General features: G+C 39.9%; 2 protein-coding genes across 6 annotated transcripts in view; both read left to right on the top strand.

Annotated features, from left to right (window-relative positions):
- Positions 1-267: 267 nt before the first annotated feature.
- On the top strand, positions 268-2,119 carry LOC125770496 (uncharacterized). Its single transcript, XM_049440192.1, has 4 exons — positions 268-496; positions 555-1,094; positions 1,173-1,302; positions 1,378-2,119. Exons 1-4 carry the CDS (start codon positions 494-496, stop codon positions 1,491-1,493), a joined length of 789 nt encoding a protein of 262 aa, XP_049296149.1. The 5' UTR covers positions 268-493; the 3' UTR covers positions 1,494-2,119.
- Positions 2,120-7,708: 5,589 nt separating this feature from the next.
- Positions 7,709-26,520, top strand: part of LOC125770444 (RNA polymerase II elongation factor Ell) — a 30,916-nt gene continuing 12,104 nt past the window's right edge. For 2 of the 5 annotated variants that reach the window (XM_049440078.1, XM_049440075.1), the window contains exons 1-7: positions 7,709-7,945; positions 21,287-21,561; positions 24,178-24,681; positions 24,774-24,844; positions 24,939-25,095; positions 25,190-25,402; positions 25,785-25,922. In XM_049440078.1, coding sequence (XP_049296035.1) covers positions 7,814-7,945; positions 21,287-21,561; positions 24,178-24,681; positions 24,774-24,844; positions 24,939-25,095; positions 25,190-25,402; positions 25,785-25,922 — 1,490 coding nt within the window. In that variant the 5' untranslated portion in view covers positions 7,709-7,813. The remainder of the gene's footprint in view (positions 7,946-21,286; positions 21,562-24,177; positions 24,682-24,773; positions 24,845-24,938; positions 25,096-25,189; positions 25,403-25,784; positions 25,923-26,520) is intronic. The other 3 variants (XM_049440079.1, XM_049440077.1, XM_049440076.1) reach the window with 2 other exon arrangements.

Raw genomic sequence — 26,520 nt, 5'->3', positions numbered from 1 at the left:
ACAAACCCATTCATTCGCGTAACTGTGTGCAAGCAAACTGTTAGCTGATTGTGTGCCACACACTTGCATAATTAATTCTTTGTTGTGCTTCACAAAAAAGGTGTTGTTTTCGCTATGGCAAACCAATTACTTTAAATATCGTGTAAATCCGAGGAAACAAAACATTTTCTAAATGTAGGTATTTTGTGTTGTGTGTGTAGTGGAAAATGAACGACCATCTCTACATTTGACGAAACAATTGTCAAACTCACCCGCGCCCGAGATATCGACTGACGTTCCGACACACGCACACATGGGAACCTATCAACAAAAACATTGATGTCGATTTTTGCTACCGAGCTAGAAAAGGGTTCCACTGCAGAATGACTTGCTGTATGCATGCAATTTACTAGTTTTACTACTTAGATAGTTTTAAAAATTGTACTGCCATTTCAACAGCGCGTGAATAGAAGTGCAACGGTTGTTTACAACATTTTGTCATCAGCCTAAAACGATGGTAAGTTGTGTTCATCACCGTGTGTATGTTTAGTGCTCATGGTTCGTTCCGATTGTAGACACAACCCAGGAGCACCGGCGATAAATCGGCACCATCCGAAAAGGAGACGGGCAAAAGCAACCTCAATCTAACGGCGGACGAACTGAAGGAGGAAGGAAACCGGTGCGTGAAAGCGGGTAATTTCACTGAAGCAATTCTGCACTACACCCATGCAATCAAGCTCAGTCCCGCCGATGCCATACTGTACAGCAATCGATCGTTAGCGTTCTGCAAGATGCAACAGTTCTACTACGCAAATGAAGACGCAGACAAGGCGATCGCGTTGAATCCTGCCTGGGCGAAAGGCTATTATCGGAAGGCTGAAGTTAGCATGGGTGTGGGCCAGTACGAAACAGCACTGCTTTCGTACGGGAAGGCGCTGCAGCTACAGCCGCAAGACATGGGCATCATTCAGGCCGCCCGGAAAGCTGCCACGTTAAGCAATGCAGAACGGGAGAAGGAGAAGCGTTCTCCTTTCATTGGTAGCGCCATTGGTTGTGTGATTGGTTTGTGCATCGTATTGGCCGATATGATGCTAACGGAAAATCCGACCATTAAGGTACGGACGGTGTTGTGTTTGTTTGCATAACAAAGCATTCCACATTTTATGTACACTTTTCTTCGCATATCCTTTCAGTACACTTCCTTAATGGTATTCATCATAATGGTGATCACTAGCATGGGATTCGGAATAGCAAAATTAGTATGGTACTACAAAAAGTTGCAACGGAAAGGTTTGCTTGATCCGCCCATCGATTTACTGGAAGGTACGTTTCGTTTTTCCGAACTAAACATAAAATTCTTACAGTTTATAACATTTGATTGTTTGCATTCTATTTTAGATTTCCAAAAGCAAAAAGAAAATGAGGAAGCATCACCGATGGGAGAACAACGCCACGAACGGAATCGATACACCAAAGCACAAGCAAGACAGCGCTTGAAAAAGGCGAAAACATAAGTGACCTTTCTTTGATAAGAACCTTTGCTGAAACGGTTCATGGGATGAAGAGAACGCTTTCCATCCTAATTTCATCCTTTACATCCTTGTGACTGGTTGTAAGTTATACGCTACACTACAATAATGTTCATTGTATTACATTGTAGCTGTAGTGCATGGTTCTAATCGTTCTTGATTTTTTTTATTTGATGCGAAATTGTCTCCTTCATGTTTTGTTTTTTTAGTTTTCCATAGCTGGATTGTCAGTCTTGCTACAAAAAGTTCAATTTAGATTGAACTTTGACCGGATGTATTTGTTAATTGTGCGCTATCAACTCATCAATTTGAGTTGGAGGTTTCTAATTTTTGCTAAAATAATCTATGTGAAAGGAGCCATTTTTGGTTTAGTTTAGTAAACTGCCCTTTGTTACAATTTACCTATTGGTGAAAATAGTCAATGCCCAGTTCAAAATTAATGTTTTCATGAGCACTTTTAATGCTCGAACGAGTCAACCGATACATCGATCGGAACATTTCTGTATGATTTAAGGCGTACAAGGTATAAGCAGTAAAAGTATCAAGACATTCTAGAAACGTTACGTCGACGCGTATAAATCAAAATAAATAATTTACTATTATCGCACATATGTATGTTGAGCATTATTTTACAAAAATCACTTTTAATTTAGCTATATTTATTGGTAATATATCACAAAACTTTCAATTTTCATTCATGTAAACGATCATCTTGTTCATATCTTGCAAAAATGTTGGAGCTTCATTACAGCGATGAAGAACGATTGTTAGTTTTATAAATCTTCCCGTTTCATACGGCTTACGCAAGTGGAACCATTTCTATTAATTAGAAAAATTAGTGCCATTTGTATCCACATACATAAATAACGATACATAATTTGTTTGAACAAAGCAAAATTTCCGTTTCGAACAATCGTTGAACGAATCTGTCATATCTGACATTTCGATACACGCACACACAGTTGAATTCGTTCGTGGCGGATATAGCAGTACAGTTGGGTAGAAATCAACACTTCAACTATGTTGGACAGTTTCTACAGGCTTTTTTCTAACCAACATTCACACTAATTGCAATTAAACATTGTTCCATGTAAGCTATCTCTGGTGTAATTTAAAATCGTAATTATAACATTACTAGGTAATTGTATAAAATTGTGAATAAACGAAACATTTCCTGCTATCATCGCGCATATGTGACAGCCCGTGTTGGTTGAACGTGCGATGGATTTTGTGTGTGTGTGTGCGGTACTGTAATTGTGAAATGACAATGTGTCAAAAGGTATATTTTAAAAGTGTTTCAACAGGAAGGTTTTCATATCTTAAAGGTACATTCCATGTTCTATCGTGTGTGAAATAAAATGGCAAAAGTTGTACAACGTTACTAAACGAAAGTTAGCAAATTAAGGAAACACGGAAAGGGGCAACCATTTTCCATAAACGTCGTTCATTTGAAAGGTGTCATACAGAAGGTATGTAGGTGATTTTGGATCGGCAGTGTCAGGATCGCTCTCACCTTTTTCGACGAATCGTTCGTTGTTGCTTCGCCGTCGTTGTGGTCGTCGTCGTCGTCACCAGAAAAAAAACGAGAAAGTGTGTGTGGCCTCATTGTGTGTAGCCAGTGCGGATTCGAGTGCGCGAAAGCAGTGAACCAGAGGAGCGTGAAAATTACATTACAAAACCTTATCAGGAAGGGTTAGTTGTGCATTATTCCTGTTCTCATCCAATCTTCCTCCGAGCCAACCGTGAGTTTGATGTGCAAATTTCATGCTATAAATGCCGTCAGCAGAAGCGTACGGAACAAATGGTTGGTGGTGTGTGGTTGTGTGTCTCTAGGTATGGTGTGTGCGCGAAGGCTAATGGATAAGATTAACACATCCTTCAACAGGCTGTTGGCTGTGCCCCAGTGCCCAGTGCCGTGCAAATGGACAAAGAAGGTAAAGGCAGTAAGGTTACCAGTGGGGAAACGCTTTGGTACCTACAGGCATACGGAATTAGGTGCAGCATACGCGATTACACCTATAAAGACACGTTCCTGCTGCTGCCAATGGCCCTTCGATTGCAGCAGATTTTGGCAGTCTGGTCCGAAACGGGAAATACCATGAGGCCAGTGTGTGATGTAAGAGTGACAGAGAGAAAGAAGGCGGACAAAGTGATCATGATGATGACGGTTCGATGTCGGCTGTGCAGCCCAGAAGTCGATGGGGCTAGACAGTGAACAGTTTTCGTGGCAGACTGATCACACATACACACACACACGCACAGACATTAGGAAGTTTTGATTGGAAAAGCGAGGAAATCCGGCAGGTATCGCGAGAGCATTGTGCATGAATCGTCCCCGTCACGATCTTAAGTGTACCTTGTCTCCAACTGGTCGAAGCAGGCGAGAGTTTTTTTCTTCTTCATTCGATTGCCCCCTTTTTTCCGTCGTGTGCGTGCGTGTCCAATAAGTGCCACTGTCCTATCGTTGTCGTAGTCGCGCTGTCGTCTCTTTTGGTCGGTCCGTTTCGGTCCGTTGGGTGATGTTTAGTTCGTATCGGATCGGCGTATTATATTTTTTTTTCACTTCTTCTCTCTTCATGCATTTGAACGAAATGCGCAAATATGCGAGCTCAACATGTGTGTGCACACGGGAGGATCGTTCGTGTGTGTGTGTGTGTAGTTGTGCACAACAGCACGGTGTGTATCCGCACCATGGCAATCAGTGTGACCTGCAGGTTACATTATTTTTTTTTTGCTTCCTATTCTGCCTTTCCTATGTACACCGTCTGCGGGGATGCGGATTCTATTCTTTGCTTGGGCCCGGGTCGGCCCAAGGAAAGATTGAAGGGAAGATAAAAAAAGAAAAGGTAAATCTATTTCACCCATATGGATTGAGCGTGGAAAGGAAGGTTTCGCCTGTGACACAAGCATCGGTCCCAAGGATGTATGCGTGAACATAAGCTGACCCCTAATACATTGGCCGGCCAACAATGGGTGACTTTTTCGGCTCCAAGGCTGGATCATCGAAAGAAAGGAAATCTATTGGCTTTTCCATTCAATCAAAAAAAATAAATAGAAGAAGTGTTTAAAGTTCGTAGTCTTCTTCCTCCATTTTTTGCTTCCCTAACTTTTACCTTGTGCCGTGTGGCGCACTTAGTGAGCATGTGTGGCAAAATGCAAAACGCGCTTCAGTGTGTGAGCGCGCGACCGTCGATTATGCGACGTAATGTTTCCCACATACCGCTGCAGTTCTCAGGGCTGCTTCGATCAACAAAGGAAGGAAAATATTGACTTGAACTTCAAACGGGAAAATTGTGTGTTTTTTTTTGCCGTCGCCTGCTGTTGCATCTTCTTCTGGTGATAGAACTGTTGTTGATGTGTTCTTGAAAATCGGGACCGTGTTTATGATTATGAATGTTTGCAGAATATTTACTTACCTCCATCTGGTGGTGTAATTAAAAGCGCAGTAGAAAATACGCGAAACCGTGCCGGTATTCTACAACGTTCGAAACGGAGTAGGTCAAGGTGAGATTGTTGTGTTTTTTTGTAGTGCCTTCCTTCTGTAGAATGCCGTGCAGAAATGGTATACGATCTCGTTTACAAGTGTTTTAAATTTAAACCACCGTTTTTGCATCCGATTGCACGGAGGCTCATAACTCGGTGACACTGAAAATGGTTTGGTTGGGTGAAACATTGAATCACCTAATAATTATGCTGTAATGATAAGGGCGAAGGTGTGGGGGTAAGACAACTATCGGAATGCGGACTTTTCACTAGCAAAGATTCGTATTACGTTCCCTCTTCCCAACCCTCAAAACCCAATGCTAAAGGGAAGCCCTTTCCATTTTGCAAAACCGCATTGCACACCACCCTAGAGCCGCCGAACCAATTGCAATTGCAACATATTGAACGACCGTGTGCGACCCCAAACCGACCGGTCCGGCACCGGACTCCAACGAGAGAAAGTGGTCAAAATGATTTTTTTTTTAAGAGAAAATATCTTCACATAAGAATCAACACACAAACCGATCGGTGTCGTCCAACATTTGGTTTGGTGCTGGAACGCCCCAGAGCTCTATTGCGAAACATTTACGGTTTGGGAACACACAATATATACAGCGAAACAGTAAGAATTGCCCCCCCATCCTTCCTCCCCGCGTCCGATCAAGCAAGCTCTCCTTGCCTTAACGGGATTGATCACAGGAGGCACACAAGTGTGTGTGAGTGTGTGTGTTTTGTTGTGCTGTGTGTTGTTTCATAGGAAGGAGGAAAACCGGATTCATAGAGTGCAGTTTCTCAGTTGGTTCAGTGAATTTGCTTGCCCACGACTCTCGAATGTTGGGGGGCTGGCTGGGTGTTGTACGACACGGCAGTGTATGTGAACGTCGCGGTCTAGTCTGCTGTGGTTATAAGGTGCTGTTGTGTGTTGCAAAGATAGTGGCGCAGATAATAGAACCAGATAAAAAGTGCTGCATATTTTCTCTTTTGCCAAACTGTGAATTATATTTAGTCGTTTGCAAAAACAAAAAGGAAAAACCATACACACACAGATCGCAGGAGATAAAAAAAAATAATACGCGCAAAATAGTCCGTTAGGTTCACAAATCTTGTGTTTTTCTATTTTTTTTTTGTTGCGTTCACCGTGCAGCTTTCGTGTGTACGGGAGAGAGCGAGAGAGAGAGTGCCGAAACCTGAAGGAGTAGGTGCGCGCACGCGCTTCGGCTACATACGTTTGTTATGCGCGCACTGTTCGCGTGTTAGGATTGTGTGTGCGTACACGGGTGCGTGCGTGCACACAGGCAACGCGCGTGCCGAGAGCGGACGGTGTGTCTTCGGGTTTTTTTGCGCGCGCGTGTGTGTGTGCGCTCTCCGTGTGGCGCCCCGCGGTAACGTTGTGTCGGCCCGAAAAGAGAGTAGTGCACTGCGTTTAAGCGGGGTTTTGAGTAGTGTGTATTTGTGCCCCTTTGTACGTTTTGCGTTGGTGAGTGAGCGAGAGAGAGAGAGAGAGAGCGGGATAGGGGAAAGATAAAAAAGAAGAAATATTTCATTGAAAATTTAACGTGGCAAAATCGAGGTTGGAAGCTCCAACCCAAAACGGCAAAGACGGTGCGCGCTGCGTCTGTGTGTGTTGTGTTGTATGGGGGTTTTGTTCGGCAAGTGGAATCAGTGTGTGTGTGTGCGGGGGAAAAGGGGAGGGGGATACAGAGCCACCAAAGTAATACGGTAGCACCACACACTAAACCATCAACCATTGTTGCCTTCCCGTGTGTTTTCGTACAGCGTCTTTCTGAAGGTGGCCCAGTAAAATTGATCTAAATAACGACCGAAAAAAAAAAGATTGGAGGCGCAATATTGCGAATGCCACAGGCTGCTGCTGCTGCTGCTGCACCAAGAACGACTGAAGCGGGCACCCGAATGCCCGTGTGCGTGTGTGTGTTGTGTACGGTTTTTGGCGAAACACGCAACATCCATCCATCGTACGTGCCCAGAAGCAGCGCAGAAAAGAAAGTGAAAAGTGAAGTGGTGTGTCCAGTTGATCAAAACAGGCAAAGATTAAACCCAGCACCAGGCGCAGCCAGTGTCAACAGCGTAGAATCCGCGTGTTGCTCCCGGTGTGTGTGTGTGTGCAGTGTCACGTAGCCCTTTCAGTTTGCCATTCGTGCGACGATTCCCACTGCACTGCACAGTTGGGAGTGAATCGGTTGCGAGGTGAACTGCAGTGTGTGCCGTGTGGTTCTTTTTTTTTAATCCTCGGGCCTAAGTGTGTAGTTGTGTGAGCAAGTGTTACCAACCATTGTGTTGTTTAGCTGAGCGTGTATGTGTGGTGTGGTAGTGGCTCCAACCGTGGAAGGTTTTGGCTGCGATCCGACATAAACGGTGGTTGTTTTGCAACAACAGCAACAACAACAAAACAGCAGCAACAGTGATTGCTGCTACCTTGCATTGCTCACTCTATATATATACATACACACCCATACATACGAGCGCGCGCGCGTACTCACCGTTCTCTTTGCTGCTGCTGCTGCTGCTGCTGCAAGGTTGTCAAAAGCGGCGGACGGTAGTGCAATCATTGTTGGCTGCTGCCAGCATTATTGGGGCTGTAAGACGCAGAAGAGTGTTCCGTCTGTCTGCCACGAGCCGAACCTTAGTCTCGTCCCCCGGCCAACACACCGAACGCACCACCTGTGTGTGTGTGTGCATCCCCACCCCCCCCCCCCCCCCCCCCCCCCCCTTGTGCCATCGATCCATCCATCCACCAACACCACAATTGGATCCTCCCATCTGGTTATCAGTTGGGCAGAGCGCAGCAACCCGCCGTTGCCAAGATGGCTGCACTGTGTGCTGGTAGCTACGGATTGTCACAGCAAGGCAGCCTGAACGATGAGAACAAGGAGTTGATTTTCGTCAAGTTAACCGATTCGGCGTTGCGAGCAATAGAGGAATTTCAACGCACCCAGGTGAGTGGATATAAAAAAAAACGCCGGCTATCTTATCCGTTATCCAAAATTATGCAGGAACACATCTGTTGCGCGCCCACCCAATGTACACGCGCGATGCATATTTTCCCCCATGAGTCAGCCGTGGTCGCACGTGGTGTTGCGCTAGATAATCACACAAATCAATTGTCATTTGTTGTTGCTTAGGAAGAATGGGAACTGGAATGAACTGGATTTATTGTTTTCGATGACATGAACATCAAACTAATTGAATATGAAATTGTTTTGACAAAAAAAAAACAAAATCAAAAAAATATGATTTTGCTAAACATTCTTTAACCGGGTTGCCAACCCGTATTGTAATCCTCGGGGGCTAGTTTTACGATATAACCATCCCAAGGTAGTGTGGGGGGTATGCTGTGAGGGAGGGAGAGAAGAATGATCGTGCGCCACTGATTCGGTCCGCGATAGTCGTCGATCAGGTTTTTGGTGTTTTGACATTTTAAAGCCAGTTTCGTCGTTAGTTAATTCAGGTCCATAGGCGGCTGCCCTGACGCGCTACATAGAAGATGGCTGTTCTTTTTTTTGCCAGAGTTCTTACTAACGCGATTAAATCATCAAAGTAAAATACACTCAAAAGCCTTCACTAGGCATTAGTAGTAGTTGTGTGTGTGTGAGTGTGCTGTTGTTTCAGCCCTGTGACTGAATCTTTAAACCCTTGAATGGTTTACAGCGTCCATGAGTTGTATTAAATCATGTTCTATAGCTTTTAAATGCGTTTTCTGTATCATTTATGTATTGTTCTAAGAATGTTTTGTAAAATTGTATGAGTTTTTTTTTATCATTTATAATGAATTTTGTGTGTGTGGCGTTTATTCGTGCAATTGGAATCGTAAACTATCAATAATTTATCAACAAAATCATTTCTATGTCAAATTGACAGTTGTCAGTTTTTTTTAATACAGTAGTGCCAAGGTGTTTGATACCAGGTGAATTTCTATCAACTTTGATGGTCGACATTTTTGGTATATACCTGTCAAGTTTGTTATTGTTTTTGTTCACGTACGATTTGTGGATCTCCAACATGCGTTAGGATGTTTCTTTATCATATAGTGATTAAAGTTATTCAAAATATGCTTTATGAGATAGTATACTCCTCGTGAACGTGAAAATATACAGCACTACAGCACTTTTGGTTCGTGTTGTGGTGCTGTTCGCAGTGAGTTGTAGCACGATTGGAACACATTATGAAGTTAGCTTATTGGCTATTGAAACGTGTCTGATGCATAAATTTCAAGCAATTAAAGACGAAAAATGACGAACGATTAATGTAGATATCGTAAAAAAATGATTTAAAAATAAATTAAACTACACGCGTTACTCTCCCTACCAAAACATACATGCTTTGAAGCTAACAAAACATTGGTATACCTCTGTCATGTCGCGAAACGTCAAATTGCTCTAGATAACTCTACCTTCTAACTATCTATATACCTTGAGTAGAGCGTCGATTATCCGAGGTGCTCGGGACCGGACTGATGCCGGTTAATCAATTTCCACGGGTAATAGTCCCTTAAATATCAAGGTCATTTTCATATACCTAGATAAAGAGTATATAATATCTATATACTATAGAAATATAGGGGCAGCCCGGTGGTACATGTGATAAACGGCGCCGGTCCACACGGCAGGGTCGGGTTCAAATCCCATCCGGACCGTTCCCCCGAAGCAAGGACTGACTATCCGGATACGTGGTACAATACGTCTAGTAAGCCAGAAATGGCTGGCGTGATCTGTAAGGTCGTTAAAAGCCAAGAAGAGAGAGAGAGAGATACTATACTATGGTAATTCTTTTGATGATAAAAATGATTCTGGATCAAGCAAATTATTATCAAATAACAATTAAAATTTAGAACGTAAAATAAAATCATTTCGAATATATCGTTTGGTGACGATATTCAAAATTTTAACCAACCTGACATCAGTACGAATGTTCACCACGGTTGAACAGCTGTCAATTTTCGGCGCACGGGTAATTCGCCACCGGATAATCGACGTTCTACTGTAAATAATAATATTACTTTGAAAATGAACATTTGATAGTAAATAATTTGGTTGAGATATGAAAATCGTTTCATCCACTTTGAACAGATTTTGAAAAGCATGACGAATCGCAGCCTTTTCTTAGATTAAAAAATACGGTAAATTCGTAAATACGATTTAAAAATTTGACAGCAAAGGGTGCTGGTCAATTTTGAAATACAGTGGAGCGCCAGTTATCCGTGCACATCCGGACTCAGCCCTTGCCGGATAAGCGAATATCACGGATAATAGACACAACTCTTTTTATTTGTAAATATTAGTGTTTAGCGTGTAATGGGTAGACTTTTCTATAAAGCTATAAAGGTTAATTTTCTTATTTACATTTTGCAAAGTAAATCTGTTCTATTTTTCGAGTATGAGCTAATTATCCTCAATCCTCCTTCGGAACTGTCATTTTCGAGCTGCACGGATAATGGGTCAGCCGGATAAAAGATACCCGGATAATCGGCGCTCTCCTGTTTTACAAAAAAAACTTATCACTTTAAGCCTATAAAAATTACTTTTGGTTGCTATTTTGAATTTTAACTTCTTCTCTTCTTGTTTCTCTTTCTTCTATTTGTTTTCAACATTAAACCATTAACGGAATAAGCGTAGAAATGTTTAATTTAAATGTTAATTGTATCGCGCAAATAAGTTTTCGATTCCCATAATCAAAATATAAACGACGTGTGTCATACGATATGCGATTTGATTCTTAAATTCGAGTACTTCATGATGGAAATGTATTAAAAACAGTAAATATACTACGCAATCAATACAGGACGTGCACACATTTGAAATCAGATCGTAGATCAACCTTGCTGGCAGAGCACATGAAGGGTTGAATGTGGCACACTCGAACGTAGCTTGGTTTTTTTTGACATTCACCACTGACCGAACCGTCGGAATCTTGACGGATTGTGAGGAAAATGAAAGTATACGAACCCAAGGCAAAATGTGCCCTGCAAAAACCCAATTGGGGAGGTGGGTTTGGTACGTTTTGTGAATACATGGCTTTGCAGCTGACAGGTTCCGGGTTTCTCTCTCTCTCTCTCTCTCTCTCTCTCTCTCTCTCTCTCTCTCTCTCTTCGTTGGGGTGCGGTACTGCCGTGTAACTGCCCTTGGGGTGATAGTATGCATTTTGAGACGGCTTCACATTGAGGTTGCGTAATAAAAGCTGCACACCAGTTCCTAGGTTTGGTATTGGTTTATTATAATCAGACAATAAGAGATCAATCAGACGCGTGGATCGGCATTGATCACCATTTAGTTTAGAATTAATATATTGTGTTACGTTATTAAATTAACAATTAGCAATTTTAGAACAATTATGTGAGATGAGATTTGAAAATGTGAAACAGATTTTTCAGATTTTCCTCCTCCCAACAATTTGTTACAGCTATTACAAATTCTTTACAATCCAGTTGTAATTTGTGCCAATGCAAGAAGGCCAATACATTTTTATTGATTTTGTTTATGGACTGGAACTTAATTTCATTACACGTTGTGTGCTACCATTTGCGTGCACCGGGTTGGGAAGGTTTGAAATACTTCCCCCCGCGGGTTTTGAAAAGAAAAAGTTTTATTTTTCCACCCAAAACGCTAACATGTTGGAAGATGATGTGATTGAGGTTTTGCTCCTTTTGCTGGGTCGATGGTGGTGGCCTAAATATTTGACACCGTTAGACAGCTTGCTGCTTCGCTTCTTTCGATGGCCACGGACGCACACCAAACGAGTCCATTGTAGCTCATACACACTGACGTGCATGTAGTATAGCAAGGGTAAGAGAAAAAAAAATCGTATCGTGTACTGACGCTGGCATTGGGCGTCACGGCACAACGATACGCACCGTTTTAATGCCTAACCTCCCCCCGATGGGTGGTGGTAGTGTTGGCCCGGTGTCGATGCTGGCCAATAAACGATACAACCTCACCATGCGCAAGGACCACCACTTCCATCATTATCTTCACCATCATCATCGTTGCCTTCATCAGTCATTACACACACAGCCGTTCGGTGAAGACTATTTTGCTGACCCGAAAGTATTCTTTCGGCCGGCCCACGCAACGCATATCTGTCCTGGGTTGGGATTAGTATTAGCTTTCATTTGGATCATGGTGTCCATTGGTGCTTTGTTGTGTTGCAGAACCTAAAGTCGATCTAGGTTTGTTTTAATTAAAAATTCTTTCGATAAAAAAACAATCTTTGATTAATCTGCTATTTGGACAGTTTCGATCGGGTGATGTGTTAAAGGCACTAATTATTCATTTTCTGTATTATTTCCATAATATTTTCGTTTGTTTTTTGGTTCTGCAACTTTGTTTTTTTTGTCAAAAATGCATTATACCCAGAGCTTCTAATGTCCCTAATAGAGAAGATTTGTTTGTCTATTTCTTAGTTGATTTCTTTTTTGTTTAATATTATCCCTTTTTTGCTTTGTTTTATTTTGTTTTATTTTTAATGTTTCGTTGTGTTTTTTATTATTTAAGTAACCTTTTTTTGTTCAGTTTTAATGTTATTTTATTGTTGTTATTCTTTATTATAATACTCAAACGTCTTATTCAGATGTTTGACAATTATTGACGTCAATTATGGACGCGTTTTACCTTTCCGGGTGACACGTGTGAGGGCTTTCTTTCTAATTAAAATGTCAAAAATTTTAAATTATATGCACATGACGGATTATTTGTTCAGTCACAGGCTTTTTTTAAATCGTTGTTGCACATTTCTTAAATTGTTTTTTTTTTGGAGAAAATCCTTTCTACGGAAAAACGGGAACTATTATCTACTCAAACCCTTTTTTAATAAAACTTATTTGACGTATGTTTTTGAGGGTTTGTTACACCAAGAGTTAGATATCAAATTTAGAATTACTTCGAAATTTATATTTTACTTGTAGAGTATTATTAGTTATATTAAATTAAAACAGATCTAAATACGAGTTCGGAAATTAAATTAGGAATATTTTCTACATCGTTTATCGCTTGATAAAAGAGTGTCAATTGATGTTTATCTCTTGATATAGAGTGTCACACGATTATTTTTTACAAGCTCAAAAAAAATTAATCTTGCAATTATTTTTTTGCTAATTAAATAAAATTGTCATTTTTATATATTGCACTGTGTGGCAGTGGGGTGGCACGTCATGCAAAATGAAAGTTCTGCTCCAAACAGGTTCTGTTGCGCTGAAGTAGCACGGTGATAATTCCATTTTGCCAATCGCATTCGCGATAGTTTGGCTGAAAAACATATGAACCAAGTTTTGCTTCTCCATCATATTTATTGCAAACGCTGGCGGTCGGAACAAGCTGGCGGTGCGTGTCGTTGAGTTGGCCAGCTTTTCCGCGGCGCTTGATGCATGATGCACAAAGGCCGAGAGGTGTAAGCGGCTCGGTTGTATCTGTTGGAATTTTGTTTGTGTGAAGGACGCAGCAGCAAATGTTGGCTTGTGGAGGGACATCGGTACGACGGCCTGCATATAAATAGAAGGCCGGAGCGAAACGAATCGTACGGCTGGTGTGCGTCCGTTTGCATACTGCATGTAATTGTAAAGCCGCACGCACATTACTCCAGTGTGTGAGTTATCAGCTGTAATGGTGCTGTTTACCGTACAGTCGTCGTCACCAGTAATACCCACGAAAAGCATTGGCTGGGGCTGGGTGACACTTGGCGTTCATCCCTTTTGGACTGGTTTTGTATCTAGCTGGATGACAAATGCTCGTCATTAGGCATATATTGTTTGTGGTGCGTTTTTATTTACGTTCAATTTATGTGCCACATTGTGTCGATGCGCAATTCCGGAAATAAGGTGTCTTGTTAACCCATTCACGTCAATCCATGTGTTGTGCGTTTCAAAAACGTTTTAAAGCTTTAGTTAAAACGGCGATAAAACACATGAGATAATAACGTGATATATTATTTCTCACATAGGAATTCGCTTGTTGCACTACATACTGCAGAAGTGTTAAGAAATTTCTGGCTTTCTGTGACTTACTAACATCAGGATATTCAGTTCAGGGGATGCAATTTAGATGGCATTTTGATGATTTTTAGATGTCGTGGAGTCCCCACCTGATCCAGCCAACGAGCTCACTGTACTACTCTACGTCTCGTGCCAAATGGGTCGGTGACGAGCGCATTCCTGGTGGAGCATTAGTCCGGCATCCTCATCACATGTCCCAACCATTGTATCCTTCCGGCTCTGAGAATCGTCAGAACATCTATTTCTACACACTCCCTGCTCGCAATGGCGGCTGCATTGGCATCCTCCGTTAGCATAGTCCCAGGACTCATACCCGTAGAAGACTACCAGACGTATCAATGTGCAATATATCGTGCATTTGGAGTCTTCTAGATCAAAGGAGTTTGTGGAGCCCGTAATAGGCACGATTTCCCTGAAGAATGTACTTTCGGTCCGAAGTTACGATCGTACCAAGGTAGCAGAACTCCTCTACCACCTCGAGATCGTCGCCGTCAACTGATACTCTGCTCCCAATTCGGACTCTATCACGTTCAGAGTCTCTGGCAAGCCGATACTTTGTCTTCGTCACATTGATCCTCAATCCAACTCTATCCGCCTTAGTTAGGTCAGATCTTTGGTATCGTAGGCCGCTTTGAAGTCAACGAACACGCGGTGCGTAGTGATGCGTGGTGCTGTCGGCAATTCTGGAGATCTGCCTTAGAGTAAAGATTTGGTCGGTGGTCGATTTACCTCTAACAAATCCAGCTTTTACGAAATTTGTGGCAAGGGACGCTAGTCTTGAAAGTTAGCTTAGTTCAGCTTGTCGCCTTTTTTGTACACTGGCACCCAGTTTCAACTCATCCGGAATTTTTCCCCGGTCCCAAATCCTAACGATCAGGCGATGCATAATGATGGCAAGCCTCTCCGAACCCATCTTGAACAGCTAGGCCATCAGACCATCACTGGTAAATGACTTGTTGCATATCAGCTGTTTGGCGACACTGATGACTTCGTCCAGCTGTTTGTGGTTATAGTTATTGTTTTACGTTAGAGATGTCCTATCGAATAGATCTGTTTCAGTGAAAATTAATTTTGATATAAAAAGAGCTTTATTTGATATTAGAGGTGATGAAATAGTAACAAATTTCTGGAAGTTTTAGAAGTTTCTATTATAAAACGAATCTTTGCCACTGTACACTAAGAATCTTTGCTGACGAACATCACACACACACAGTTGCGCAGATTACTGTCAAAGGAAGGTTTGTTAACGTTTTAGTGTTCATACATAGTGAATCTTTTGCCATAAGAATAGATAAAAAATGGTAAACAAACTGACGGCTAGCTGTCAAAAGATTACAAGCAAAAAAATTGAATTACCGACCAACGAAGGATAATCTTTTCTGCTCGAAAAAGTGCTCGAATATGGTCAAGTGATCGTACATATTGGTGGATTGTGTTTAAGAATATTATTATCTAGGAGCAGGAATAAAAATAATAATTTATTATTAAAGCCATGTTATGAAGCTTCCTCGCTTAAAAGTAGCATTCTATCACTAGTCAAAATTGAAATGTGAAGTTCATTTTTTCTATTGCTTTCACATGATCAACTTCAATATTGTGGCCGGGTAAAGGTACTAATACTGTACCAGAAGTCTGTTGGTCAGCTCTGGATGTATCGAAAACGAGACACGATGCTCGACGGTTTCTGCATCGCAACAATAGCCACCAGTTGCGTTTGCGTAACACGTAACACACCGACTGCACAGCATAAAGCATAAGGGTGGTTTGGATGTAATCCCCCCCTGGAAGTTCATTTCTTCTACTATCGGTTTCGATCGAACGGGGTTTTTTTGTTGGTTTAAATAACGACAGAAGAAACAAGTCTAACCCCGATGTAAAGAGAAGGAGAGAAAGCCAGAGGGAAGCTATGTCGACGATGAGTGGGAACATCTCACATTGCAACGCGCTTGCTGTTACACTGCAATACTATCCCCCCACGGACGATGTGGGTTGAAAGGGGCGGAAAATGTGGCCAGGGCGCCACCACACACACACACAATAGGTTATGTTGCTGCAGCCGGGTTTATGTGCATTCGAGCCGGCGACGACGGTGGGCAAGCACTTACGTTATGCTTCATTTGCTACAGCGTCTCGTGACGTAAGACGCTGATTGTGCCGAATGTGCCGAACTGGAAATAAAATCATCCGAATGTGCCTAACTGGAAATAAAATCATCCATTCAAAAACCTTTTATAATCGTTAGGAGAATCCACAAAATCAAGGTGTTTTTTGACATTTGATACTGTGGTGAAAGAGAATCAGTATTGATGATTTGAAGTGATGTTTATAAATAGAAAATCCTTCCAGGACACAGTGCATTACAAAAAATGGCACAATAAAATGTAAGCAACTACGTCAATGCCTTCATGCGTAATGATTTCCAAGCGTCATGTTCTACAGTTGTCGTTTCAGTTTCACGTCATTACTCTCTAAGTTGTTTTGTTTTTTCCGTTTGTCATAATTTTTCAATTATCGGAAATATGCCGAAAGATTGCAGAAGTTCACACACAGCAACAAGTCGGTTCCGACGAGAGATTCTTGTTATGCGGCCATGCTGCTCCCCCTCGAGGGCGACCGGATGGATGATGACGTATGGGCTAATGATGACGTTTATTTGCTCATGCACAGCCATGTGTTGCTGGAGAGAAGGTTTATTACGTATCATCCGTCCAACATCATTTGAAGCATATAGTGGTGGAGCTCATGTTATTGAGCAGATCGATACGCAAATGAATAGCGCAGAAAAGAGAGAAATCTTTATATAGCTTAAGAGAGAGTGAAAAAGAGAAAAATATTTGTTTATGAAAAGGTTCGACTCGAACTGCTTTTTTTTTAAATTGTATTCAATTATTATTCACAAATTGAAGTTTCTAATTGAATAAAATTAATTTTTCAATTTTTTTTACTATTTTACTTCATAACTGAAGTGCGTGTGTGTGTTTAACATTTTATAAAATTACAGGACCAGAATGTTAAGGAAGTTTACTGTCTCTAATGTGTTACCTTGAATGTTGAAAAGACTATGAAAGCGTTTTGTACTTTCTCCGGTATTAGAGAGCGACTGTGTGTGTGCTTCATTTTATAGTTCCGTCCCACCTGACTTTCCAACGTGTTTTTAATAGCTAATTTTATTCATGACGCAACGGCACAAATTTGAATCGATAAGAGTTCAGTTTGGTGTGTGACAGGAATGTGGATATTGAAAGAATTCGTGGGGGTTTTTGTGAAAGGTTTATACAGTAACCCCATTCAGGGAAAAAAACTTGATCGTGTTTTTATTGTAACATTAAGGCACTTTAAAAATGGTATTTAAATTAATCGTGTGACTTATGAATTGGCTGTATGAATGTGGGGTAATTACATCAATGAGGGTTAATCATACCTTAAAATAGAAACCTTGAATTTCAAGACGGTATCTGTCAAACAAACATTTGTCCTCAAACAATATTGAGGAATGGATTGAAACGATTTTTTTAAGTTGCAAAATAATTTGCTTTTAATTCTGGTCGAAACTTATCATGAAAATTTTGTGCAAAATTAAACTATTTGTTTATTAATCTATAATAAATTACCTTTAAATCATCTTATTCTTCTTATGTGGCTTTATAACCTAAAAGGATGTCTTGGCCTGCGATTACTGGCTTTCCTTGACTGTATTTACCCGTGGCATTATAAGGCTAAACTGCCGTCATCATTAAAGTTAAATAAAAGGAATAATTGAATAACCATTCATCTGTTGACAACCAATAAACGCTTAAAGCAATTAAGGCCGATATACACGACACACAATCGTTCCATTTTTTCTTTTGCATTTCAAATATTTTATTCGATTTTATTTTATTAAAAAAAAGGTTTTGATACACACTAAAGAGTTTCCTACATTACCATGTTAAGGGAAAGAGGGTGCCAAAAGAAAATATATAACATTTATATCTTAAAACCTTACAGCCGTTGCCACCAAATTTTGGCCGTAAGTCACGAATTTTTAACAGTGCTCATCAAATTTTGTCCGTAAAGCATCAATTTTTGACAGAGCGCATCTATTTTTGCCAGTGCGCACCAATTTTTGACTAGAACGCACCAATTTTTGACTCTAAGTCACATATTTTTGTCTCTTAAGCACGTATTTTTGACACGAACTAAAAACAAGATCAATTCACTGCCTTACCGGACAATTAAGGACTGTTGATTTGTAACAGTGAAATTGCGTTAAAATTTACGAAATAATTATCTTAAAAATAAACAATTTTCTGTTCTGTTTTTCTCGTTCAATCGTACATGCATCATCATGATTCTTGTTTTCAAGCTTTCAACACGCTAACTATAAACCAAGTAATGAGGCAAACTAGTTGTCATGTGACAAAAATTGATGACCTCAAGTCAAAAATTGGTGCGTTCTAGTCAAAAACTGGGGCGCACTGGCAAAAATTGGTGCTTTACAGACAAAATTTGATGAGCACTGTCAAAAATAGGTCCCTACGAGACAAAAATTTGTGACTTAGGACTAAAATTTGGTGGCAACGGCTGTATTAAAATGATTAGAAAAATTGACAATGAAATCTATATGAAAGCTATATCCATCTATATCAATCTTTATACTTGCTTATAAGCAATATTTTTTTTAAATTACTAAAGTTTTAAAAACATTGAATAGATGAAACGAGCTACAAAAATGCTTTATCTGGACGTTTTTCACGGAGCTTTTTATTGGACAACTAATCTAATCTTTAATTAACAGGCGAAATTGGCAAATCAGCTATTTTAAAAATGCTTGAAGGAGGAATTGAATGCTTGAATTAATTTTATTTCTATTTCGCTATTGATGAAAATGTTCAAATTTATGCTACCCTTAAATGTTTGAAACATAACTCCAACAATCATTTTTGAGAAATGCATTTAGGCATCACATGGGCATCAAACATCAAACATTAACAACCTGTTGACATATTCCAGTCCAGGTGTGATAGAGTGAAAATATCGTACATCACGACATGATGGTACGCTGGATCATGTCAAGGAAAAGAAAGCTTCTCCAATTAACACGGTGCTTTCAATTTCATTTGACCCAGTTTGGCTGCTGCTGCTTGCGAATGGAAAGTGATGCTGACGTTTGTGTATTAAGTAACGATTGTGCGCTATTTGTCAACTCTCATCATAGTTGAACAATGTTTTAAGAACAGCTCCTTTACGTTTTCATTATTATGTTCATATAATTATTTTAAATCCTTTTTTTCGCAATAATGAAGATCTCCCCCTGCAGGCTGATAAAGAAAGATATGGAGTGTGAAGTGTAAAAAAAAACACGAACAAACAATAAACTTAAACGATGGTTTATAGGAGCATGAAAATATTATCAGAACCGGGCAACTGTGTTTTGCGTAAAGATACTCAAGCGTAACGCTATAATTCGCAAGTTCGAACAAATCAACATTTAATGTACGCGTCGATGTGTATATGGGGAAGTGGTTTCGGTGTTTTGCTCTTGAATGCCGGAAATAGGGCAAAATCAAACTCCGCTGTGCTTGTTCAGCTTGCACTGCTCATATTTCGCCCAACGTGTATCGATGGATGTGCTACTTTTTGTTTACTAGACTTGTTGCAAATGCTTATCGGACAAGCATGTTATCGATGTGTTTGTGCGTGTGCGGGTGCCGCGTGTTTTCCTCACTGAAGAGCGGCATCGTATCGATAAGATGGACGCGTTTAGTATACTCAACAAAAACTAACCCCAAATGATAACGATAACAGTGCTGGACCCCCTGTTATCAGCGGTACAGAAAATGCTACCGCGATGCCGTTGGTTAGCTTAAGATAAAAAAGTGAACTTTTTACAGCTTCACACAACAACAACTGGGAAGAGGATGCTCGTAGAATTGTTATAAAGAGGTTTATTATTATTTACTTAAAATAGAACCATTTTTGGAAGGCTCTGAAGTTGACATACATTATTAATGTTATTCAATTAGAGTCGATGGGCTATTTTGTATTTTATCATGAAAATTACCTTGAAATTCTTGGGTGAATCTTGAGTGAAGAGTTATTCAAATCATGAGTCGACTCCCAAAAGATTCATGAAGCATCGTAATTCTCAAAAATTCATGGTGCAGCATAGATTCATAAATCTTCCCAGATTCATGAATCTCCAATTGTGATTTTCTACAGTTTTTATGTCTTTGGCTTCAGAAAAATTGTTATTCTTATGCAGATGAAATAACCTGTGGTTGAAATAACCATTCGATTGTAGCAAAAACCGATTGAGCTAATTTTTGTTTTCTAAGAAGCGAAAAATCTTTAAGAATTCGTGAATCTTGAGGGATTCATAAATCTTTTGAACAGATATTGAGAGTCATTCATTAAATTCAAAGATTCATTATGAATCATAAATGTACAATTAGATTCACCCAAGACTTTATTGCATCTTAAGTTCAGCATTTATTTACTTCAAAGAGAATGTTTTGTGTCCAAGTAGTACTACGAAAAAGTTCTTAAATAACGTCACTTATAATAATATAAAAATATTTTTTGTCATAAATTTCGCACACATGTAACACTTTTACATTCTGATAAATTACTTCAAATATTGTGCATTGTATTATATTGTATTTTTCTAGTTAATGGAGTTTGCTAAAGGTTTTATTTTTGTTTATTTTAAATGTATGCGTTATGCAAGTAATTCCTGAAGATGGATGTCGGTTAAGGGAAAAAGTGTTAATGGAAATTTATGCCACTCAGAACGGTCCTTACTTTACAAGAGCAAAGAAAATATAAACAATAACAGGCAAATATTTGTTATGTTTTGAGACAGCTAATGTTTTGTTTAAATGCTGCACAGTCATTGACATTCCAAACAAGCACCAGAAACAGTTAATTTTTGGTCACATTATTGAACAAAATGTCGACTGAACCGAATTAATCATATTCCAGATGCCTTATTCCATTTTGTTCAGTAACTGGTCTAATGGACAAAAAAGGATTCGTTTCGATAAGAATTAACATGTGTGGAACCATTTCAAACATATTTATTCAATGTTTGTATGCTTTAAGATTAATTTTAATTTATTTTGAGCATTATTAACCAATTTTCATGTTTATTATTCTTTAATTAATCTCTTCTAATTGAATTCAACCCAAATTAAATTAAATTAAAACTCCAGCTTATCAAACTGTTCATGTGATTGTACCATTTATATTTGTTTATTTATTTTCACTTCCTGTTGTACTAAACATTTTGTTTTGTTTATCTCATTTCCATTTGCAGGCAAAATTAGGTACTTCCCACAACCCATCGATACAGTTTCTGCAGAATGGGCAAGGCTTTCTATCGTTTCCTTCCGGCGGCAACAATGTGCAGAAGTTTAACTTCTCCATTACCGACATCGACACTGGTTCGATCGAGTGCATTCAGCAGGCCCAGGGCCAGCTACAAAATATGGGCCATATTCCACACAAAATGCGGATACACGCGAACGACGATGTGTACGAAACTACGAGGCACAGGCTGGCGGCCGCTGAAGAAAATCAAAAGAACAAATGGTAAGTTTCACACTTTGTTTTGTTCATTGCGTTTGCGATATTAGTATAAACACATTGCCCTTCTTACTATGTTAACGAATTGATTTTTTTGGTACTACATTTTGTTTTCTTAATATTACTTTTAGGTCTGAAGAGTTTACACTAACAATATTGGCACCATTTCTAGATACTGTTCAAGTTTTAGTACAATGTGTCGATTTAGATCCTCTTCCCAGTTTCTACATCTTATTCAAACTCATTCAAACCTTAATTGATACTCAACAAAGTTCGGAGGTTGCAATTATTCGATTAGCATTGGTGGTCTTATTATTTTGTCGTACTTGGTAACTTCCTGCTTGTTTTATGTGTGAGAGTATCTACAAAGAAATACATTTACAGGGTTTGGACTTCAACTACCAAAACTGGAGCCCTTTCTGAATTCTAAACTATTGTAGCTTAGCTAGCTTCAAAACTTCAAAGTTACAGACAAATCAAGACAGGGTCAAAAGTTATAGGCAGTTCTATTTAACTATTTCCATTAAAACGCTACGAATTAAGTTATGCATCGTACAATTTCGCTTCACCTGTTGAGCCCAGTGTGAGGTTTAGAATGAGGTGGTTTTCACTTGCTTTACGTTCCCAATGTTTGATGCCCACGCAACTTACAGAATGGCTCTCACTCCCTTGTTGTCCATTATGCAATGCATTACGTAAATGTCGCAAAGGTAAAATAACTTTCGCTATTTGGATCACCAATCGGTTCGTTTTTTTTTGTGTGGCATCCCTAAGGGAGGGATTGTTTTTCCCCTCCCTACGCTGCCCGTGGGGCTTCCTGTTTCTGCCACTTTCATGCTCATCATGCAATAATCTTACTTGCACCTGAAATGTAATGTATAGTGTCGTGTAGTAGTTTTTCAAAGTGTGAAAAACTGCCCAAAGCGCATACGGGAGGGAATATCTTGAAGGAAAAATGAACTAAAGTACCTTTCACCATGTTATATTGGGTGTTGTTGAGCCGTTCGGAGCTCTCCACTGGAATCAAGGAGTTTTCGGCGTGGTGGGGTGTCTTCGTCGAGTTCGACACTCAGCATCAAACAACAGTCCGCGGGAGTATTTCGAAAGCTCTCGGCCAAAAGAAATAGAGAAACATACGTTTTTCATTTCTGTCTTTTTTTTTTTGTTTCTTGTAAATGTGTGGCCGCCCAAGCTCTAGTGGGGTGGTACAGTTGATGATCGGATGCCTTTGCCTGTGTGCTTTCGAACCGGAAATGTTTCGGTGGACCATTAAGTATTGAAATTGGGTTCATCTTACACTTGTTGGTTGGCATCAAGGGTTGGGAGGATTGGAACTTTTTTATAAAATTGTCGACTAATAGACAGACAATTGTGTAGAATTATTGTGCAATTTCCTGTGCTATATTTGTTAGTTTTCGTACAAAAGCATCTGTTTGTTGGGAATACACCTTGTTTGCATGGTAAATTTCCATCTTTGCCATTACAGGAGTAAGCTTGTCTACGATATAGAATTTAAATAAAGATGACTAAAAGTCGCCGGTCGATAGAACTAAGGTAAGAGGTAAGGTGTATTCACACGACAGGATCGGTACTACATTCTATATAGGATTCCTTCCTCCTCCTCAGGCAATCCTTGATTCTTAGGCAAAAGAAAGTCAAGAAAAGCCAAAAATGGCAAGTTCCTAAGATCTCCCGAGTTCCCTGAATTATTCAAAATTTCTAGTGCTGCAAACAAGAACAAGTCAAGGACATTCGTGGAATTCTCGATCACAACGTTCTCTTATTTATATTTTATTCTACAACCATTGAGTGCTACATTCATCCTTAGTTGGAGAGTGAAGTGTTGCGTATGTGAAATTCAGTCAAGATTTGTGTCCATGATCGGTCGTATTGGTTAAGTAGTTACCGATTATATCAATTGGATGTCCTACGAAGCTTTAGTTCCGTTTGTAAATGCGTTACCGAAGGGTTATTAAGCATTACATACTATTCTAGATTTTAGACCAAGTTGCGTTAAAGCAATGTTATTTATTTTGTATCTTTGATGTATTAATGTCTGTCAAAGAAAAAAAACGATCCATTATTAAACCCATCTATCGATGTTATGTAATGTGTTTTGTTTTTGCTAAATCGTTATTCTGATTTCGAGGCCACAGTGAAGGATTCTCGTATTGTTGTTCCTGCTCTCTGCCCTGGGTATTAACGTACCGTATGGCATAAAGCTTAACATAATGCGGTCGTCCTTCAGGTGCGTTGAACGCGCACAAGTTTCGGCGATGGGAAAGTAGCAAAAAACGTAAACCTCGCCAAAGTTTTCTGCAAAGTAGGTCAATGCTAAAACGGGACAGGTTTAGTTGAATATCGCATACGTTTTGTTGTTGTTGTTGTTTTGTTTTTAGCGCAACTGAAACATTTACGTGAACATAAAATAAGTGCTACCGAAATCGTAATGTTTTTGAAGATGAAGGCATCATATTTTGCTCACCTTGTCTATCGACTTTTTTAATGTTTTCTCATGTGGTAAAGGTATAATTTACTTTACTTAAAGTTATCCTTATCTTCACTTACTTACTTTTGGCTATATACTAATTTTCATTTTTTCATCCTCTTTTCTCATTGCAGCACTAGGGAAATCAAACCTAATCAAACCGATATTGGGCGTAAAGTGAAGTTAAAAAACCCAGCCATCCGTAACATTCCTAGTAGTAATGCAGCAGTTGTAAACAAACGTGATTCTATCTATAGCAACAATACTGTGAATAAGTCATCCTCCGTAGCAGCAAGCCAGCTATCATCTAATAATAGTGTTAATAATTATAACAACTTAGCAACATCACCAAAACTAGTAAAAACGAATGGTCTGCATCAGTCGTCCCAACAGCAACAGCCGCCTCAGCAGCAACAACCGCAACAGCAGCCACTGCTGCAGCAAAGTAATCAATCGCAACAACCAACTCAGTTGCTTCCGGTGCAACAGCCAAAGCCCGGTTATCAGCATACCGTTCACGATCCACCTCATACGCAGCAGCAACCCCAGCAGAAGCTATCGGAAAATGGGAACGTCCAAAATAGGGTAGCAAATGGGCGAAAGACTGCAAATGCCGATTACATGAAGTGCAACATAAAGTAAGTGTCTAATGCCCACTCCTCCCCCCCCCGTTTGTGGTAGGCAACCAGGCAGAAGAGATCATTGTGTTTATCCTCTTGTTTTATCACAGAGAGCGTCTCATCCACATGCTTGCATTGAAGCCATACAAGCGGCCAGAGTTAGCGGTAAAATTGCAGCAAGGTACGTTGTTGTAGATCGTAAAAAGATCCAGCGTGTCGAAGATGCGTTCAATTGACCGTAAACTCCACTAAACGCTTACTACTTACCCTTTCAGATGGTGTGCGTAAGGAAGAGATGAAATGTACTCAGCAAATACTAAAAACCATATCCAGCAGTCGAGATGGTGTGCTTATACTGCACCGGAATATTTGGAACGAGGTGCAGGACGATTGGCCTTTTTACTCGGAACAGGATCGACAGGCGGTGAAGCGGTACGGGCTCACGATTTAATGTCCCGTGTGTGGACAAAAAGGTTGAAACAAACAATGCATTGAATCGATCTCTCTGTTGATAATCTCTTTGTAGGAGAAGGCCTCAAAATTTAACGCCACCGCTTAGCTCCGATGGTGGCTCATCGACTTCGGGGCAGAGTCCTTCCAGCACACACAACGGGAACAGTCCGCAATCGGGTACCAAGCGTACTGTTCTGGCTGGTAGTGAAGAAATCGGCTCGGCACCCACCTCCAAAAAGCCACGCATCAGTCATTACAAGAAAGATACCAATTCGGATCATACGAGGTACGTAGTAAGAGGTTGCTACACACGGACAATTTTCATTTCATCCGTTTTGTGTTCAGTTGCCCTGTTTTATCTATTATCGGGGTTTCAGATTTTATGTATTTTATTTGGTTTTATTACAAATGATGTGTTGAAAATATTGTTTTTTTTTACAATGTTTTACTATTGACAAACTATCGAAAAAATCGCATAAGCTATACATTGGGACTTTTTTCTCTCTCTTTTTTCATCTGCTTTGACTGCTGATACAAATTGTATGTGTGATGATGTGGTCTCGTCTGTACATCATTATCATGTACCCACATGTCTACTGTTGACTATCTTCCAATTGCTGTCTCTTAAATTCTGGGATCTTCTTGACCATACGTATCGGTCTGTGTAGTAGGCGCGGCATTACAGATTCCAGAGACAGTAGTAATATGAATCCACGATCGAGGGAACAAGATGATCACAACAATCATCACCACCACAACCACCACCAACATCATCATCATTCCATACGTTCGTCGCACTACTACGGGTAATTATTTGTTGTACGACGGAGCAAACACAGGGATATTTTTTATCCTGCTTGATATCTGCGTACTCTGATCCCTGTCGGTCATTTCGACACTGTCAGATGTTTGTTTTTAAACCATATAATTTGCTGAATATATATATTGTTTTGGTTGGTCTTTATATTTTTGGTGGTTTTGTTAAGTCGACATTAACAGTCTGGATCATTTGTCAGAGTCTGACATTTTATTGGATCATTTATACCTACATCAATGATGCTTTTTTCAATTAATTTTTTTTGAGTTGCGTTTCTCCAAAATATTTCATTATGGGTTTGGTTTAAATAAAATGAATGCAGGTGTTAGGGAGGCTTACTACTGATGCGGGAGGGCGGTCTGGATATACGAATTTTTAATTTAAGTGATTTTTATTTTAAACTAATTTTAATGAATGGTGTTTTGATGCGAAATTTCGTTCTCGAACATGGGTTAAGATCGCTTCATCGGCTAACATTCGGCAATCGTAGAAGGACAACGTTTCGTAATGTGATTATAAGCTTTTGGGGGAAGATTTTGGTGGTTTTTTTGTTACAATGTGCATTTAGTTCAAAACGAACTTTTTCT

This window comes from Anopheles funestus, chromosome 3RL (assembly GCF_943734845.2).
Source record: "Anopheles funestus chromosome 3RL, idAnoFuneDA-416_04, whole genome shotgun sequence".
NCBI classification, from domain to species: domain Eukaryota; kingdom Metazoa; phylum Arthropoda; class Insecta; order Diptera; family Culicidae; genus Anopheles; species Anopheles funestus.
The sequence above is the reverse complement of the archived record's forward strand: the minus strand, read 5'-3'. Positions and strand labels throughout refer to the sequence as shown.

Bases quoted from the DNA above. Each gene is read 5' to 3' on its own strand.
- LOC125770496 (XM_049440192.1), top strand. The intron at 1,095-1,172 runs GTACGGACGGTG...ATATCCTTTCAG, and splicing joins CGGAAAATCCGACCATTAAG to TACACTTCCTTAATGGTATT. The intron at 1,303-1,377 runs GTACGTTTCGTT...ATTCTATTTTAG, and splicing joins GCCCATCGATTTACTGGAAG to ATTTCCAAAAGCAAAAAGAA.